At 45.0% G+C, this 16,924-nt stretch overlaps 1 protein-coding gene across 4 annotated transcripts in view; it reads right to left on the bottom strand.

Moving 5' to 3' along the window:
- Window positions 1-16,924, bottom strand: part of CACNA1B (calcium voltage-gated channel subunit alpha1 B) — a 644,201-nt gene that overhangs the window by 294,165 nt on the left and 333,112 nt on the right. For all 4 annotated transcript variants that reach the window (XM_019510484.1, XM_019510481.1, XM_019510482.1 and 1 more), the window contains one exon: window positions 4,499-4,602. In XM_019510484.1, the coding sequence (XP_019366029.1) occupies window positions 4,499-4,602 (104 nt within the window). The remainder of the gene's footprint in view (window positions 1-4,498; window positions 4,603-16,924) is intronic.

Raw genomic sequence — 16,924 nt, 5'->3', positions numbered from 1 at the left:
GGGGGGGGGGGGGGGGGGGGTGAAGCATGCTGTACAGCAGGCAGACTCTAATTTAATCTGAATTATGGAGCCAACATGCTTTTAATTACATCTTTAGCCATACACTCAAGAGACACTGTCACATCAACTGTGGCCCAATATTTAGAGTTATTTTTATATCACGATTCTACTAGCACCTAAAAGCCAGAGAATACTTCCCGTGATTTGCTGATTGAGTTTTTATTTTAAATTTAATGGAAATGGGGAGGAGGATGCAATTGTTATCATCATTATTTCAAAACAAAAACCTCCCTCGTACAATGTTTATAACCCATACAGTGCCAAATTTTGCCAGTGCCCATGAATTAGGAATTGAAAGAGGCAAGTCTATTTGCACTGTTCAAGCAAAGAATAAAAGAACAAAATGCTAACTTCCACCACGGGGAGGGAGCAGGTGATAAAGTGTGTCAATGAACTCGGCTGGAGAACAGTGGTTTCCCAACTGTGCTCCAACAGGCATTCTGCAAAGAGACTGGAGGTAATGGTGAAGCAAGTTGGGAAGCAATGTGCCACCACAGCCAGGCCAGGTCACCTGGCCCATGGAGACAGGGGGTAGGGTTTCCAGGGCAGAAGAAGTGATGTGAAAGGGTTCTGTGATTTCAGGACAGGGGAGGGCAATTATTTTGGGCGGAGGGCCGCTTACTGAGTTTTGGCCAGCCATTGAGAGCCACATGACAGCTAGCCAGGGGCAGATAAATATTAATTTTCTAAATTTTTTAGGGGCACTGTGGGCTAGATAGAATGGCCTGGCAGCCCCCATTCAGCCCTCAGGCCGCATTTTGCCCACCCCTGCTTTAGGAAGTTTGAAAAGCATTGCCACATGCTTGCATCGACATAGGCTGTATCCACATGTCAATCAAAGGTGTGACCAAAGTCTAGCTAACTTGGGTACCTATAGTAGTCAAGTCGTAATGGTCCAGACTTCAAGTCAGGCTCTCTACCCAGGTAAGCTCTCAGCCTTCTAATAATCTTGTACAGTCCATGCTATTGCCTAGGCTGCTGTAGCTTCAAAGTACTGCTACCCAAGCTAGCTAGGGTAACTTGGGTATAGCTACACTTACTACAATCACAACTCATGTTTGTAGTGCAGTTATGTAAAACCATGCTTGCCCATTTCACGAAATGGTAAAAACCTTGTTTTACATCGACGCATAGAATTTTGCCATATTTAACATAGAATTTAACATAGACTTTTGCCCAGGGTCACTATATCAATATATTGACAGTGATGCATATATCTCTAATGCACTTTTATTCAGGAAGAGAGCCTGGTACTCATATATGATGGTGATGAGCACAGAATAGGTAGCAAGCATGACAAACCCGGACATAATGGTAAGAAATACATCTGAACTGCACTTTTTTATATTCTCCAATGTTACTAGGAATATGGGTGATTTTGTCTGTTTAATATTATTACTGATGATTTTTTTTAAGACTACAGTGTCTCTTTAAACATGCCAAAAATCTATCGCTTTTCCATTGCTACTTTGAAAAAGAACTAACTCAAGCATAAGAGAATTAGTTAAAAACCAGTAACAATGATAAATATCTAGAAGCTGTTTAGTTAAAAGCCCGTTCCGTGTCTGTCCACATTATTGATGGTGACATGCTGAAGCTTTCTGCACAAGTAGAAATCTAAACAATAATTTGTAAAACCATAATATACATGGCAATGTAGCATGTTGGATGAGTGCACTACTATCACAGAAACACTGTCCCCATAGGAAATACTGGTACAATGGTTAGGATGTTAACTAGAGAGATCTGCATTTGGTATCCATACTCTTTCCCAATTTTCTTGTTGAACCTTTGACAAGTCACACTTAATCTTTCTTTGCCCCAGAAAGGCAAGGTGGTAAAAACAGCAGTGATCTGCTCACTAGTGGCACTGTGAGGACAAATACACAGAAGATGGCAGAGAATAATGCAGGATCATTGAAGCATTCTCAGCCCTTGTTGCTGTAAAAATGCTTTCCATTATGTAGCCCATGGGTAGGGATATGAACTTCCCCTTTTCTAAAGCCTCTGAGCTCATAGGGCATTTTATCAATGACCCTAACAGAATGTCATTGGCTCTGACCACATATCCAAGAACAAGGAGAAGCAAAGCTCTCCAGCCGACCAAACACCAGCCTGTTCTGCGACCTTCTCAAATGACTTGTGCCAGCTGTACTCTTCCTCCCTCCGAACACAGACCCACCAGGGCAGTGTTTCTAAACTTCACATAAAGCCATTTCTATCTTAGCCCAAATCCGCTTTGAAAACTGGAAGACCTGTGGTGTTCAGGCTGTTTTAAAAAAAAAAAAAGCTAGGCATGGGCCCATACTGTGAAAACCAGTTTATTTCCCTGGCAACATAAGAAAGAGAAAGAGCAAAGACTGCAATGTTAAATGGCGTTTACATCAACTATATTAGGAGAAATATAATCTGCACCTATACACCCAGTATGTAATTAGAAGGTTTCAGGAATCCATTTACATGCACAGCAGGAATGCTAGCACTACTGAAATGGATCTGGATGATAAACCCAGAGGCAAAACTCACAGATGCTGAGGAAGTTCTGGTTAGGACTGAAACTTCACGGCAGGTCTCCGTTTACAATAGCCCAAACCAAAACACCTGCAGTGACCCCCTGTACCCTTGGTTCAGTATTGCCAACCCCAGGGCTTCCATACCTATGGGTCAAACACCCCCCCACAAAATCAAGTTAATTCTAAAACATCCCAGGATTTTCAGAAATAGTAAATGTTAGGTTTTCTTCATTTGATTCTGTTTTTTTGAGTCTTCAGGATTCATATTTTCTCGTTTTTCTCCATAAGCTGGATACTAAAATATTCCCTTTTCTCACGTGAACCGAGATTCTCATATAACCACGTCTCCAGAAGCTAGGACTTAAGAGAAGCCCCAAAAAACTCAACATTAAAACTTAAAGAGCTTGTTAACTGGTGGCTGTACACACATAGGTCATGTTCAGATGTAGAAGCATGTGGTGCCACAAACCAAAAGTGTTGCACGTTAAACTGAAAGGGGTGCTGCTAATTTGCAGCGTGGGGGCAAAATCTGCTACTGAGATTTCCTGGTAGTAACCCCGCCTTGAAAAAAGGTGGCACAAAGCACGCAAAAATTGCACGTGCTGGGATAAATGAGGAGACGGGAGAGCAGGCAGCCTAGGGTTATCTGCTCCCCCATCTCTGCGTGCCGCTCCCCCGCTAGCTGGGGCGCAAGGTACATCAGTGTGGGAGCTGCCTGCTGGCTAGACCCGCACTGAAGCACACTGTGTCCCAGCCAGCCCCCTCCGCCAGCTGGGGGCCAGGAGGAGCTGGATATGGCCTGCAAAAAAGGGTTTTATGCAGGCCTGTGCGCTGAGACACAAAGCAGCAGCACAAATTTGTGCTGCTGCAAGCGCGTGCTCCTGCACGTCTGGACGCAGCCATAGAGACTATTGTATGTGCAACTCCATGCTCAATACTCTATCACCACATGAGCTAAAGTGGTAGCACTGTTATATATAGAGTGTAAGAAGCTTTTCCTGTCACACAAGTCAGTCACTAGAGGGAGATACTCAGATGCATTACAAACACTTACTCTTGTGCTTAACTTCAAGGGTGCCTACAGATATGGGGAGAAAAACCCCCCAGAGCTTTACCTTCAGCTAAGCATGTCCCCACACCAGGTGTAGCACATTCCCAGAAGAGGAATCATGTCAGTTTGACCCGGCTCGCCCAGTGTCTGTATAGCTCATGTGCTTCAGCAGGGCTTTTTGGCACTTATCTAAAAGCTGATTGAATCCATTGAACTGAATCACTGATTGAAATTAAACTGAAATTAAAGAATTCTTTTTTGCAAAAATCTTGTTGGTCCAATAAAAGATAATCACACCCCTACCATGAGCCCAGATTGCTTTTTCCTTTAGACCAATATGGCTACAACCTGGATACCTGCTGAAGCATGTGAGCTATACAGGCACTGGAAAGCCGGGTCAAACTGATGCAATGCCTCTTCCAGTAAAATGCTGGGGGTGGGGGTGGTTTCCATGTCTGTCTGTCAGCACCAAGTGCCTGAGATACTCCATTCACTTCAACAGGGTTATCCATCAGCTTAAGGGTAAGAACATAAAAAAAAAAACAAGTGCTTTCTGGCTAGGGTTAAGGCAGTGTATTTTAGGAAGCCCCTTAACTCTTGAGTCTGGTTTTGCACAGCAGTTTGGGAACATGCCAGTTACTGATCTTTCAGCAACCTATCTGCTCTCCTAAAAGTTCAACTGTATGGGGCCTGACAGGGTCCCACCATCACCGGGCAAAGGGAAGGGGTAGTGCGTGAAACCCAAGCAATGTACTGAATGTGATGCATCACCCCCCTGCTCTCTTCTTCCCCAATCCCTGTGCACAGCACACAAACCAGCTTGGTAAAACTGTCCTTGCTCCAGGTAGAGACAGACAAGTCATTGGTGCCTTACCCTGATAAGACGCCCAGCACCAAGTTGAGCATGAAGAAAGAGCCAATGATGATGAGAGGGATGAAGTAGAGCCAGTTCCAGGTATTTCCTGCTGCATCATTGGTCTGGAAATAGAAAGAAAAGTAATTTTTGAATCAAGTTCCCAGAAATCCAAACATCCCTCATAAAAGACCTGCAGTGCAAGGGGCAGTGGACTTCCACAGGATAGCTTTCAGCCAATGCCATTATTAATTAGCACTTTTCTATGTGCAGGACTTGAAATGAAGTCTGGAATCCAAGTAAGAGAATTCATTGAGCAAACGGCATTGGCTTAGTTCTCGTTGTACTGTGCATGAAATGTCCCCGTCGCACAACTACTACCAACTCCAGAAAAAAAGAGCCATCTCTGATTGAAAGGACCATAAGCCTGAGGCTTAATACCCACTTTTAAATGAACTAATCCAGTCATTCCCCTTTTTGGGGACTGAGAAACAGTCCCTTCATTCCAATATCCTCCCCTTCCACCAAACGCTTGAGTTACCCAATGTTACGTCTGAATCAAAACATAAAACAAGATGAGGAAGATGCACTCTTCTGCCAATTTATGCGTTGCATGCAATTAATGCAGCATGGAGCAGGGTGCCCAGAACTCACACATATACACAAAAGAGAAGTTGACAGAAAGACTGCAAGAAAATGAGGTCAACTTGATCTTCAGAGCAATGCCAGCTTCACACCTGCTTACTCAGCGCTTTGGAACTCTGTCATCAAACCCAGACTTTCAAACTCTCTGCATAAGCAACTACATGCCTTTTGGAAGGGAAAGTTAGTTTTCGGTAAAGTTTCTGCATTCTTTGATCACAAGGGAGCTGTTGTTTAAGGGACTGCTGAAAAATAAAATGCCATGTGGCCACAATCCAAGCCAAGCGCCTGGAAAACTTTGGTTTTTTTCTCTTGTAAATGAAAAATGCAGCAACTTTAGAATCAGCCTATTGGGCATTTAAAGGTAAAAAGCATAGGAAATCAGCATCGTTCCATCTGCAGTAGTTAAAGAATAACAATTCCATCATATTTAACACAGGGGCTGAAATGCCCGATGGCCTATAAACAGCACTTGCCAGCTACTGCACAAAAGTGTCCACACAACCGCTGGTTTGAACAAAACCCCTTAATTCACTTTGACATAGACCCTCTATGGAAAGGACAGAAGGAAGAAGGGTGGAAGGACAGGAGGACAGAAGAAAGGAGGGGAAATGTAAAGAAAGGAGACAGGAAGCAGCAGCAGGTAGAGAGAAAAGCAGAAATAAAACAAACCAGTTGTCCCAAGTGCCCTAAAAGCAATTAAAAATATGCCCTTTCCAACAGATGTCAACCTCTTGCTGCCCAGTATTTTCCCTCCCTTTGCAGTTTTCTTGTCTTTCTCCACTTTTCCCTTTTTTTGCTTTTAGTTCCGCCTCTTCTGCTCTCCTCCCCTTTTCTCCCCTGCCCTTCCACAAAATTGTTTTGAACACACGAGAAAGGAGTGCAAACACTTACGTCATTATTCAAGTTTCTATTCCCACATGCTTTGGCTATGCTGCTAGTATCGATATTAAATGGTAAGTGACTGGTGAGAGAGTATTAAAAGTCCCCTCTTGTACTGCATTTATAGCAAAACATCAGTCTATGACAGCATAAGCTAAAGAACTTTGGCTCTTTAGCCCAAGCTGTAGAAGCTCATATTTTTACCTTTGGAGGTCCCATTTGACCAACTTGACAACTGTCGCAGCTGTACCTAAAGTGACTTCTTTCCCAATGGCAGGCCACAGCTGGGAATTGGAGTTGCTCAGCCCAACTCAGGCAGGAGTAAAAGGGGTGAGTTGGGGTGGGGGAGCAGAAGCTGGAGCAGGAAGGAAAGGAACAGATGGCAGAAGGAAATCCATATAAACCTCACATGGAGAGCGCATGATAGGTTACAGTGCTGCCAAATGATCATTTATCATTTATTTATTCATTTGAAACCCAAGCTTGGTGACAGATCCATGCTTCAATTCCATGATCAAAGCCTTTAAAGCAGAACATGTAGAAAAGGATCTAATTAAACATCTTCCTCTGGGTGTTTGCACAGTTACCTTATGCTCAGGGCTGGGCTGGGTCTTGCTCTGTGCTGTCACATGCACAAAGGGTTCAAGGTGCTGGCAGAACTACACAAGAGAGAGGACAACGTACTCTAGGAATCTTCCCCATAAGGGTAGATTTTTCCTGTTAGCAGAATATATTTTTTTCAGTGGCTCCAAAATTACTTGAGTCTGAACCCGTTCCATGGCACCTCTTCTGCTCTGGTGATATGCTTTAATGAATCAAATTGTTGCACTGCCAGGAAAAACAGAACTGCCAACCCTCAGTAAAACACTGTGTAGCCTTGCAGCCACATCTGAGATTGCTGGGCAGAGGAGGGCATAACTCCATGAGCAAAGCAGCTGGGCTTGCCTCACATCCCGGCTCCAGTCCTGCTCATTAAGTGGGGGAAGCCAAAAGATCAAATCAATTTTTATGGTTCCAGCTAAAATATTTTATTAGTTTAATGTTTGGCTGCCTGTTTCTGATGCACAGTCCCAGTCATGCATCTCACTTGATAGGGAAGAGCTGGAAATAAAAGACTTTTAATGATGTGACAGTATTATATCAAAATGCAGAAGGGAACTTATGGAAGACTCACAGCATCCTCATCGCATGCAAACATCTGCTATACTCACATCCTCCGCAGCAACGATATAGCATGTTAGGAGCACTATTTGAATAATCCTTTTGTGCCTACCAAGCTATGGACCCTTTGCCAACAAGAGATCTGAACATCTTGTAGTCATACTGCCCCTTCAAGTGAAAGAACTGCTATGATTCTCATTATTCACATGGGAAACTGAGGCACAGCTTTCTCATTCAGTGTTTAAAAGATGTTCAAATGAACCTCCATTATTAATTCAAATCAGATGCTTTCCTGTGCTCCATCACTTTTGCCATTCAACCTAAATGATCTTCTCTCTCTCATGTCAGCGTCCCCTTAACTTCCTCTCCTGTCTTGCCATTTACTGGCCAGAGCGCTGCTTGAAACAGCCAGCACCACTGGGAGTAGATTTTTACCTTCTGCTCATTAGTTCTTTGCATTATCTGTTTTAAATTCCTGAGAGCATCATTCTCCCTCTTGCCTTTTATGCAGATCTAAGCACATTGGTAACAGTCAACAGGTAACATCTAAGCTGACCAGCTACTCTGTGGCTAGGGACAGATATTACATATAAACCAGTTTAAATCATCAGAAACTGGTTTAAACCTGTAACAGACTTTCAGTGCACACAAATCAGTTTCAAAATGGCTGAAACTCATTTAAGATAAACCTGGCTGAATGTAGTATCAGACTTAACTGATCTGGATCAAACCGGTTGATGAAACTTCTATCCCAGACCCCTTCCTGGTTTAAGTTAAATCACAGTCCCCCAGCATCCCAGCATGCTTTCTGGCTGGGTTGAGCTGTGCTATCTACTCCAGCAAAGAAGGGTTATGAGGGGAGAAGGGGGGCAGGGTCTGTGCCCCCAAGGCAAATCGTGGCTGGGATCTGGGGCCAGGAAGGTGGGTTAAACCCTCCTTCCCCTGAGTACAGAGCTGCCCTGCCCTGCTAAACTGCTGGTTGCAGCTGGGGATTACAAATGCCAGAGGCACCTGGAAACAGGAAGAGGAAGTAATGAGCAACCCTGCAGAGTTCTGCTGCTGTGAATCTGGACTAAAAATCCCAGAGAACTTGGGGACAGCAGGAATAGGAAGCAAACACACAGTCTATGCCAGCTACATGCTAGAGAACCATGCTTTAGTGCCCACCCCCCCCCGGGCTCTTGGCCTGAGCCACTGCAGGCATGTGGCTGCATTTCCTGAATCAAAAGTAAATGTCTGTCCAGCTACTTCTCAGTTTAATCTTTGAAGCTTAGACTAACCTGCAAAGACTGAATTGATTCAGCTTCAGGCTTTTTGACTGTCTGTACTTAGCCTGTAAGCCCTATGCTCAACTCCTGATAGCAGGATGTCCTAACCCTGGAACCTCTGCTGAACATCAGGGTGTTAAGATGACCTCACCTCATTCTGCAGCTTGTCTAGAACTTACCCGGGTGAGCAGGAAGCACAGGAAGTCTGCTTACAGATACCCCACTACTCCCTGCTCTTGACAGCTGGGACTTTTGCATTCCACTTCTTCTGTCTACGGCCCATAAGTAGAGAAAGGCCCAGAAGAAGAGAGAAATAGTTTGCAAACTAATTCACAGAAGATACCTGAAAGGGATCCTGGGATACATTTTAGTACTATGCTTAAAATATAAGAATCACAATGCAGGTGACTCCGGTATGGGCTACAAACTACAACACAAGTCATAGCTGATTGAAGACAGCCCCAACCTGACTCAAAATCCCCACTGACAAAAAAACAGTATTGAAGTTGCTTAGTAAGTATAGGATGACTCCCAGGTGACTTGACTGACATCAAAGAAGTTTGGAATTAAAATTCACACATTCCTGTCACCCAGACCTGTTCTACAGCCACAAGATGATTGGCTTTGTTCCACTGGCAAGATGGCAGTCTCTGTCGGCCTGCTAATTCATTCAAAATTATGTCTTAAAATAATTTGCTTGAAAAAATTTACTCCTGCTTGCAGTCAGCTGCAGCAAGTAGCTTTTATGTCACCCTTCAGCTTTACCTTTTATAACCTGAATCTTGAAGCATGTTCTTGAACACAACCCCATTGGTGCTTCCGTAACACACAAAATGCAAGAAGACAGAACCTGCAAATCCAGCTGTACTGAGAGGAGGTTGTCACTCTTACCAGTGTGTCTTGCTGCTGAGCAGAAGTGATGGATACGTTCAGTTCAACCCAGTTCCATCAAGCATAAGATGGGATTTCTTCTCCAGCCAACACAGATCAGCAGTGACCTGCCTGCTCAATCTGATCTTCCCTACTCCATGTATGTCATGACAGGGAAATGTTTTCCCTCTAGGGACCCTGCCAACTTTCAGTTCTGTACTTCCTTTGGTGGAGGGGAACACCTGGGGAGCTTAACAAATCTCAGCATAGCAGCTAAATCCCATATTCCATTTACTTCAAAACAGCCATGATCAAAGAGCGCATGCCAACACTGGTACAGAGACAGAGCGTATAAACATTCCCAAAGACTTAGCCTCCATTGTCGAATATGCCTTCATTAACACACAAAGGTTTTGCTGCAAAAAGCTTCCTGCAGCAATACACCCAGCAGCAAACAGCAGGGGGAGGTCTTGGTAGTTGCTGCGTACAGACGCTTAATCACAATCTGCATGAAGGGAAAGCCACTCTTCTAAGGATCCTGAAGTGCCTAATACACATAAATTTATTAAGCTTCACACATACTCTGTTAGTAGGCAAGAATTAACCCCTCTTTACAGATAGCAAAAACACCACATAGGAAAATTAAGAGGCTTCTATAAACTCACAAGGTGAATTAGTGCAAGAGAAGAGAAGAGAACCCAGGAGTGCTGACCCCACAGTCCCTTCACTCTGATCACACAACAAACCTCACATACTGGCAGAGCTCTCTGTTTTTCAGAAGTGCTTCTCTGCATTTGCCTCAGAAGCTAAGCCAAAATTCCAGGAAAATAAAGGTGCACAGATAAGTGTCTAGTCATACATGACAAGTCATTTGGTCAAACCAAAGAAACCAGCTGATAATGGTGAGTGGAGCTCATATCCTATACTTGAGAGAAGACCCAGTCTCTGTGAAAGGGCAGCTACTGCCTGAGCTACCTGAACAGCTACTACCTGCGCTAACATGCCATGGGAGAAAATGCTCCTTGGATACCAGCACTGCTCTGCACTCTACTCTTTCAGGTTTTCAAGGGTGCATTTTTTTTTTTTATAGAACAAAGTAAGTTGAATTTCCAGGTACACGTAATTTCACCTACCAGAAGCCAGCAAACTGAACACTAATAAGCAAGCTGAACAGCTTATAAGAAGTGGAAACATGGACAAACAACTAGGGAGGAGTACAGGTTTCCCTCACTTTATGCTGCACATGCATTCCTGGAAAACAGCGTATAACTGGAATGCGCATAAAGGGAACCCACTTTACAATGTAATAAATAGGGATATGTTCCAAGATCTCGACTGTACTGACCCCCAGACCCATTTCTAGCACTTTTACAAGACAATTTTGGTACTCACCAACAGCAGACAGTACACACAAGCACAGGGCACCATCATAATGGGGATGGCAACTACAGAAATGCATGTCACAGACAATGAGCAAGGAACACAGATCTACACGGGAGACTATATTTTGGTGCACATCACTCCCACAATGCACTGCACAAAGCAGCTGACTGGGGGCTTCCAACACACCAATCACATAAGAGTGAATTTACCTCGCATATAACACATTTTTGGTATAAAAAGGGTCATTGCATAACAGTGAATTTGCACACACAGAACCCGCATAAAGCAAGGGAAACCTGTAGAAGAGCACTGTTCGGGTATGCAGGGATGAAGTCAGGAAGGCCAAAGCACAATTGGAGTTGCAGCTAGCAAGGGATGGGAAGGGTAAAAACTAGGGCTGTGCAAGGCTTCAGACCGTGCTTCAGATCCAGAGAAGCTTCAGACGCTTCAGCATCTGAAGCAGCATGTCCAGACTGAAGCGTTGGCTTCTTTAGGCTTTCCAAAGCGGTTTGGAGCTTCTGAACTGCTTCAGAAAATCTTCGGAGCCGCCTTGGAGATCTGGCCATAAGGTATACTGGGGAATCAATGAAATATCTATAACTTTGTTGGTTTTTGTCTGATTTGGATACACTTGCAGGGGTGGTAGACTCTGCAGAGAGGATAAAGCCTGCCAAGTTTCAAGAAGATCGGTGCAGGAGCTCGGAGGCAACTGCACCCCAAAATTTTTGAATGCAAAACTCATGTCATATCTATGTGTTACATCACGGGGGGTGAAAACTGCAGGGATGGTAGCCCCTGCTGAGGCCCCAAAGCCTGCCAAGTTGCAAGGAGATAGGTGCAGGGGTTTGGGGGGAACTGCACCTCAAGCTGCTGACAGGCAAAACTCATGACATAGATGACCCTGTGTGTGTTAAGGCACAGTGGGCTGAAAACTGCAGGGGTGGTGGCCCCTGCTGAGGCCACGATGCCTACCAGCTGTCGAAGAGATTGGTGCAGGGGGGTTCTGGGGCCCTGCACCTCTAGCTGCTAACAGTTGATTGTCTGTATTATTTCCTCACCTTAGTCTCTGGTTCTGTAGGTGTTAATGAGTTAATTAGCAAGGATTAACACCTACAAAACCACAGACTAAGGAGAGGAAATAATCAATACAGACAATCCACTGCCCCAAGACAGAGACAGTCAGTTGCACAAGCACCCATGTCACGAGTTTTGCTTGTCAGCAGCTAGAGATGCAGGGCCCCATGGACCCATCACATTCCCATGGATAGGGAAGTCCAGGCCACCACGGGCTCATCACGCTCCCATGGACGGGGGGCCCCAGAACCTAGAACCACCCTGCACCTATCTCCTTGAAAGCTGGCAGGTTTCGTGGCCACAGCAGGGGCTAGCATACCTGCAGCGCCTTAACACACAGTGTCACTCATGTCACAAGTTTTGCTGGTCCGCAGCTTGAGGTGCAGTTCCCCCCAAACCCCTGCACCTATCTTCTTGAAACCTAGCAGGCTTTGTAATCTTAGCAGGGGTCACCACCCCTGTACTTTTCACCACCCTGTGGCATAACCCATAGACGTGACATGAGTTTTGCTTCCAAGAATTTGGGGTGCAGTTTCCCCCGAACTCCTGCACCAATCTTCTTCAAACTTGGCAGGCTTCATGCCACCCCCGCAAGTTTCATCCACATCATACAAACAACAACAAAGGTATAGATATTTCATTGGTTCCCCATTATACCCTAAGGCCGGATTGCTAAAGCTTCAGAGCTGCTTTGGCCAGATCGAAGTGAAAACCCGGTCTGGAGCTACAGATCGGATCTCTACCATCTGAAGCGGCTGGATCTGAAGCTGGATTGAATAGCTGCCTACTCGCACAGGCCTAGTAAGAAGACGGGATTCTACAACTATGTCAGTAACAAGAGGAAGATCAGGGAAAAAGTGTGGGTCCCTTATTGAATTGGGGAAGAAACCTAGTGACAGAGGATGCAGAAAAGGCTGAAGTGGTCAATTACTTTTTCACCTCAGTCTTCACAGGCAAGGTCAGCTCCCAGACTACTGCACCAGGCAGCACAGTTTGGGGAGGAGGTGAGCAGCCAACACTGGTGAAAGAACAAATTAGGGACTATTCAGAAAAGCTGGACAAATACAAGTCCGTGGGGCCAGATGCGATGCACCCAAGGGTGCCAAGAGAGTTGACTGATGTTTTTGCAGAGCCACTGGCCATCATCTTTGAAAACTCATGGTGATCAGGAGAGGTCCTGGATGATTGGAAAAGGGCAAACATAGTGACCATATTTAAGAAAGGAAAAAAGGAGGATCCAGGGAACTACAGACCTCAGTCCCTGGAAAAATTATGGAGCAGTTCCTCAAGGAATTCATTTTTAAGCGCATGGAGGAAAAGAAGGTGATTAGGAACAGTCAGCATGGATTCACCAGGGGCAAGTCATGCCTGACCAACCTGATTGCCTTCTGGGAGATGACTGGCACTGTGGACACAGGGAAAGCGGGGGATGTGGTGTACCTTGATTTCAGCAAGGCTTTTGATACGGTCTCCCACTACATTCTCACAAGCAAGCTAAGGATGAATGGACTGTAAGGTGGACAGAAAACTGGCCAGAGCATCAGGCTCAGAGAGTAGTAATCAATGGCTTGATGTCTAGCTGGCAGCTGGTATCAAGTGGAGTGCCACAGGGGTTGGTCCTGGGGCTGGTTTCGTTCAATACCTTGATCAATGACTTGGAAGATGGCACAGAGTGCACCCTCAGCAAGTTTACAGATGACACCAAGCTGGGGGGGAATAGTAGTTACACTGGAGGGTAGGGCTAGGATTCAGAGTGACCTAGACAAATTGGAAGACTGAGCCAAACGAAATCTCACGAGGTTCAACATGGGCAAGTACAAAGTCCTGTTCTTAGGACAGAACAATCCCATGTACCAGTACAGGCTGGGGGCTGACTGGCTGGGCAGCAGCTCTGCAGAAAGGGACCTGGGGGTTACAGTGGACAGTATGCTGAATATGAGCCAGCAGTGTGCCTTTGTTGCAAAGAAGGCTAATGGCAACCTGGGCTGCATTGGTAGGAGTGTTGCTAGCAGGTCAAGGGACGTGATTATTCCCCTCTATTCAGCACTGGTAAGGCCACATCTGCAGTACTGTGTCCAGTTTTGGGGCCCCCACTAGAGAAAGGATGTGGACAAATTGGAGAAGGTCCAGCAGGGGGCAACAAAAATGGTGAGGGGGCTGGGAGACATGACTTTTGAGGAAAGACTGAGGGAATTGGATTTACTTAGGGGACTTAATAGCAACCTTCATGTTGAAAGGGAGTTCAAAACAGGATGGAGCTAAACTGTTCTCAGTGATGACATGACAGAATAAGGAGCAACAGTCTCAAGCTGCAGCAGTGGAAGTTTAGGTTAGCTATTAGGAGGAATGTTCTCAGTAGGAGGGTAGTAAAGCACTGGAACAGGTTTCCCAGAGAGGTTGTGGACTCGCCATCCTTGGAGATTTTTAAGACCTGGCTAGACATACCTTGGCTAGGAAGATCTAATTGGGGATGGTCCTGCTTTGGCCTGGGAATTGGACTAGATGACCTCCTGAGATCCCTTCCAACCCTAATTCTCTATGATTCTATATACATCCCTCCAGGGCATCCGCAGCACTGAGGAACCCCATTCTCTAACTTGGAGTTCACAGTTCCTTGTAGCCTGTGGAAACAACATGCTTGCTGACCCTTTCTCCCTGTACCACAGCTTGATCTCACACAAGCCAAGACCTGAATGGCACAGGCAGAATTGCAGCACGTGTTTAAATAACGTATTCAAATAACCGATTAAACATTGTGCTGAGCCTGTTAAATCCTCTCTGAGAACATAACGGCAGAAGAGCGAAAAAAAAGGGCTCCCCACTGGAAGATGCTGGGTGGCACATGCCAATGACTTTGAATTCCCTTTCCAGGGACAGTCATGCTGTGGTGAACTTTAAATAGAATAGTTGAACAAAACCATATTTATCTTTCTTTTAAGCTCCTGGATTCCCAGCTTTCAGTCAAAACACAAACATTCTCCATGCCCCCTCTCTCCCAACAAAACCTTACTATCTCCATTGGCAGACTCTTACTTCCGTCTCTGGGGAAGAAAGAACAATGTTCAGGATTACGTGTACACAAATTTGCATTGGTTTAGTTAAAATGTTGCAAACCTACACGTGCACATTCTTATCAGAATAATCAGAATAAGTCTGGATCTGACTTCCAACATTTAGGTGTATCACTTCTTCTCTCTGCTACCCCCAACTACAGCCAAACTCTAATGAAGGATTCTCACTTCTGTGCTAGTTTGTATCAGCATTCAGGGTCCAAACCTAGTATAAATTCATCTTCAGGTCTGAGGACTTATCTCTAAGTCCAAACCTAGTAAAAATTCATTTAGGCCTGATGCTCAAGAATGCACCAGCATCTAACATTAGCATTCTTCCTATTGTTTCTGTCTGCAGATCCAGACCTAGAGTTCTGTATATGTATGAAGTGGGCTTGAGTTGTTCCCTCAGGACGGAATTTACATTCACAAAATTATTGCTGGTTTACTCCAGATTAAGAGGAAAATAAATCCCTGCATCTCTGCCCAAAGAGTTTCAGAGCAGTTTATGCATTTCTTTTTTTTTGTTTGTTTTCTGAAGGGCATGGAAGACCTGACCTGAATGCCCCTGCCTTTCCTAGGGAAGGAGTATAGTCACTGTGCTGCTCAGAGTAGCATGCTCTGTTTGTATGAAAATGAGCACACTTGGAAGTTAGCAAAAATGTGTGTAAGTGTATCTGGAGAAGAATTCAATAGAGAAGAGATCTAATTTGACAGAGATATCTGAGGTGGAAATAAGCACAGGCCATTAGCTTTTTAGTATGTTTTAACAAAACACATGATGCACCCAGAGTTGACTCCATTTTATTTAATTTAACTACTGGCAAAGGCTGACTTATTTGGGGCAATTAAAGTGTAATCTTCCCTTACAGAAGTGCTTTCACATATGGGAAAACTCCCAACTATCTCACAGATCTGAACTCCATTTACCTTTCATCTAAATTTCACAATTCTCCTTTTCTGCTTCTGTTAATTAGCAAAGCAATTTATGGTTGATTTATTCCCATTTATTCCTACTCATAGCATTAGATGCACATACAAGCTGCAAAATCAAATGCAAGCACATTACAGATTGGCCCAATGTCCACACGATGCCCTGATCTCTTCACCCAAACAGATTTCTCCCAGGACCTGTTGCATCCACTGAGCCTTCAATCCTAGAAAGAGCAACAAACTTTGCAACAGGACAAATAGGGGCTCCACGCGGCCAAGAGAGGAAGGTAATTAAACACCCCACACTGCCAAAGGTGCATCTCAGTTAAATCCATGGAGCTATTACTAACTGAGCACCTCTTACAATCTGTCACAAGGACAGAGTCAGTCACAGACCCAACCAGAACTCAAGCTAGTGACCACCTGAGATCTGTATGCGGTCTCCATTGATACAGCATCTGGAAGCATTAAAATCATTAAAGCCTTTGTCCTCACAACACCCATCTTATAGGTGAGGAACTGAGCTACTGGGAGACTACGGTCCAGATCCCAAAACAGACTTAGGCAGACTTTTAAGCAACTGATGTCCAAAATTGTGATGCAAAGAAGCCCCACTCAGTGAGAACCTGACCTCATTAGGCGGTTCCCCTGTGGACCTGGAAGTTCCATGAAAAAGTTCCTGAGCTGATTGCTCTAATGACCAAGAAACTAAGCAAAGGGTCCCTCCTCCTGCAGCAGTTGTGTGTAACAAAGAATGAGCCCTATTCAGTTCTATCCAAGGTGCTAGCCCTCGGGGCGGGTCTTCCTGAGTGGAAGATGGTGTCTCCGCTGCAGCTTGGAGTCAAGGGCCTAAGTTCCAGAGGGATGGGAGTTCAGACTCAGTGCTGGCCAGCACCAGGCAGCTCCCCAGTCAGAGTCAGTTTGTTCTCCACGCAGTGGACAAGGAGCCTTAGCACCTAATCCAGGGCTTTGGATTCAACTGTGGGACTAGGTATGTAAAATGTAGGCACTATAGTGACTAAATTATAGACTCCTAAGTCAGTTATAGGATCTGACCCTAAGACTGCCTGTCAGTGCTCTAATGAGAAGGCATTGGAGTAGACTCAATTAATCCATCTCAGAGGAAAGGCAGCAAGAGGACACAGCAGCCCTCCCCCCCCCCCGGCTCTCCAGGGATGTAGCAG

This window comes from Gavialis gangeticus, unplaced genomic scaffold, assembly GCF_001723915.1.
Source record: "Gavialis gangeticus isolate Ggan-Ray unplaced genomic scaffold, GavGan_comp1, whole genome shotgun sequence".
Taxonomy (NCBI): domain Eukaryota; kingdom Metazoa; phylum Chordata; order Crocodylia; family Gavialidae; genus Gavialis; species Gavialis gangeticus.
Note: the sequence above shows the minus strand (reverse complement) of the source record. Positions and strands in the feature narration are given on the sequence as shown.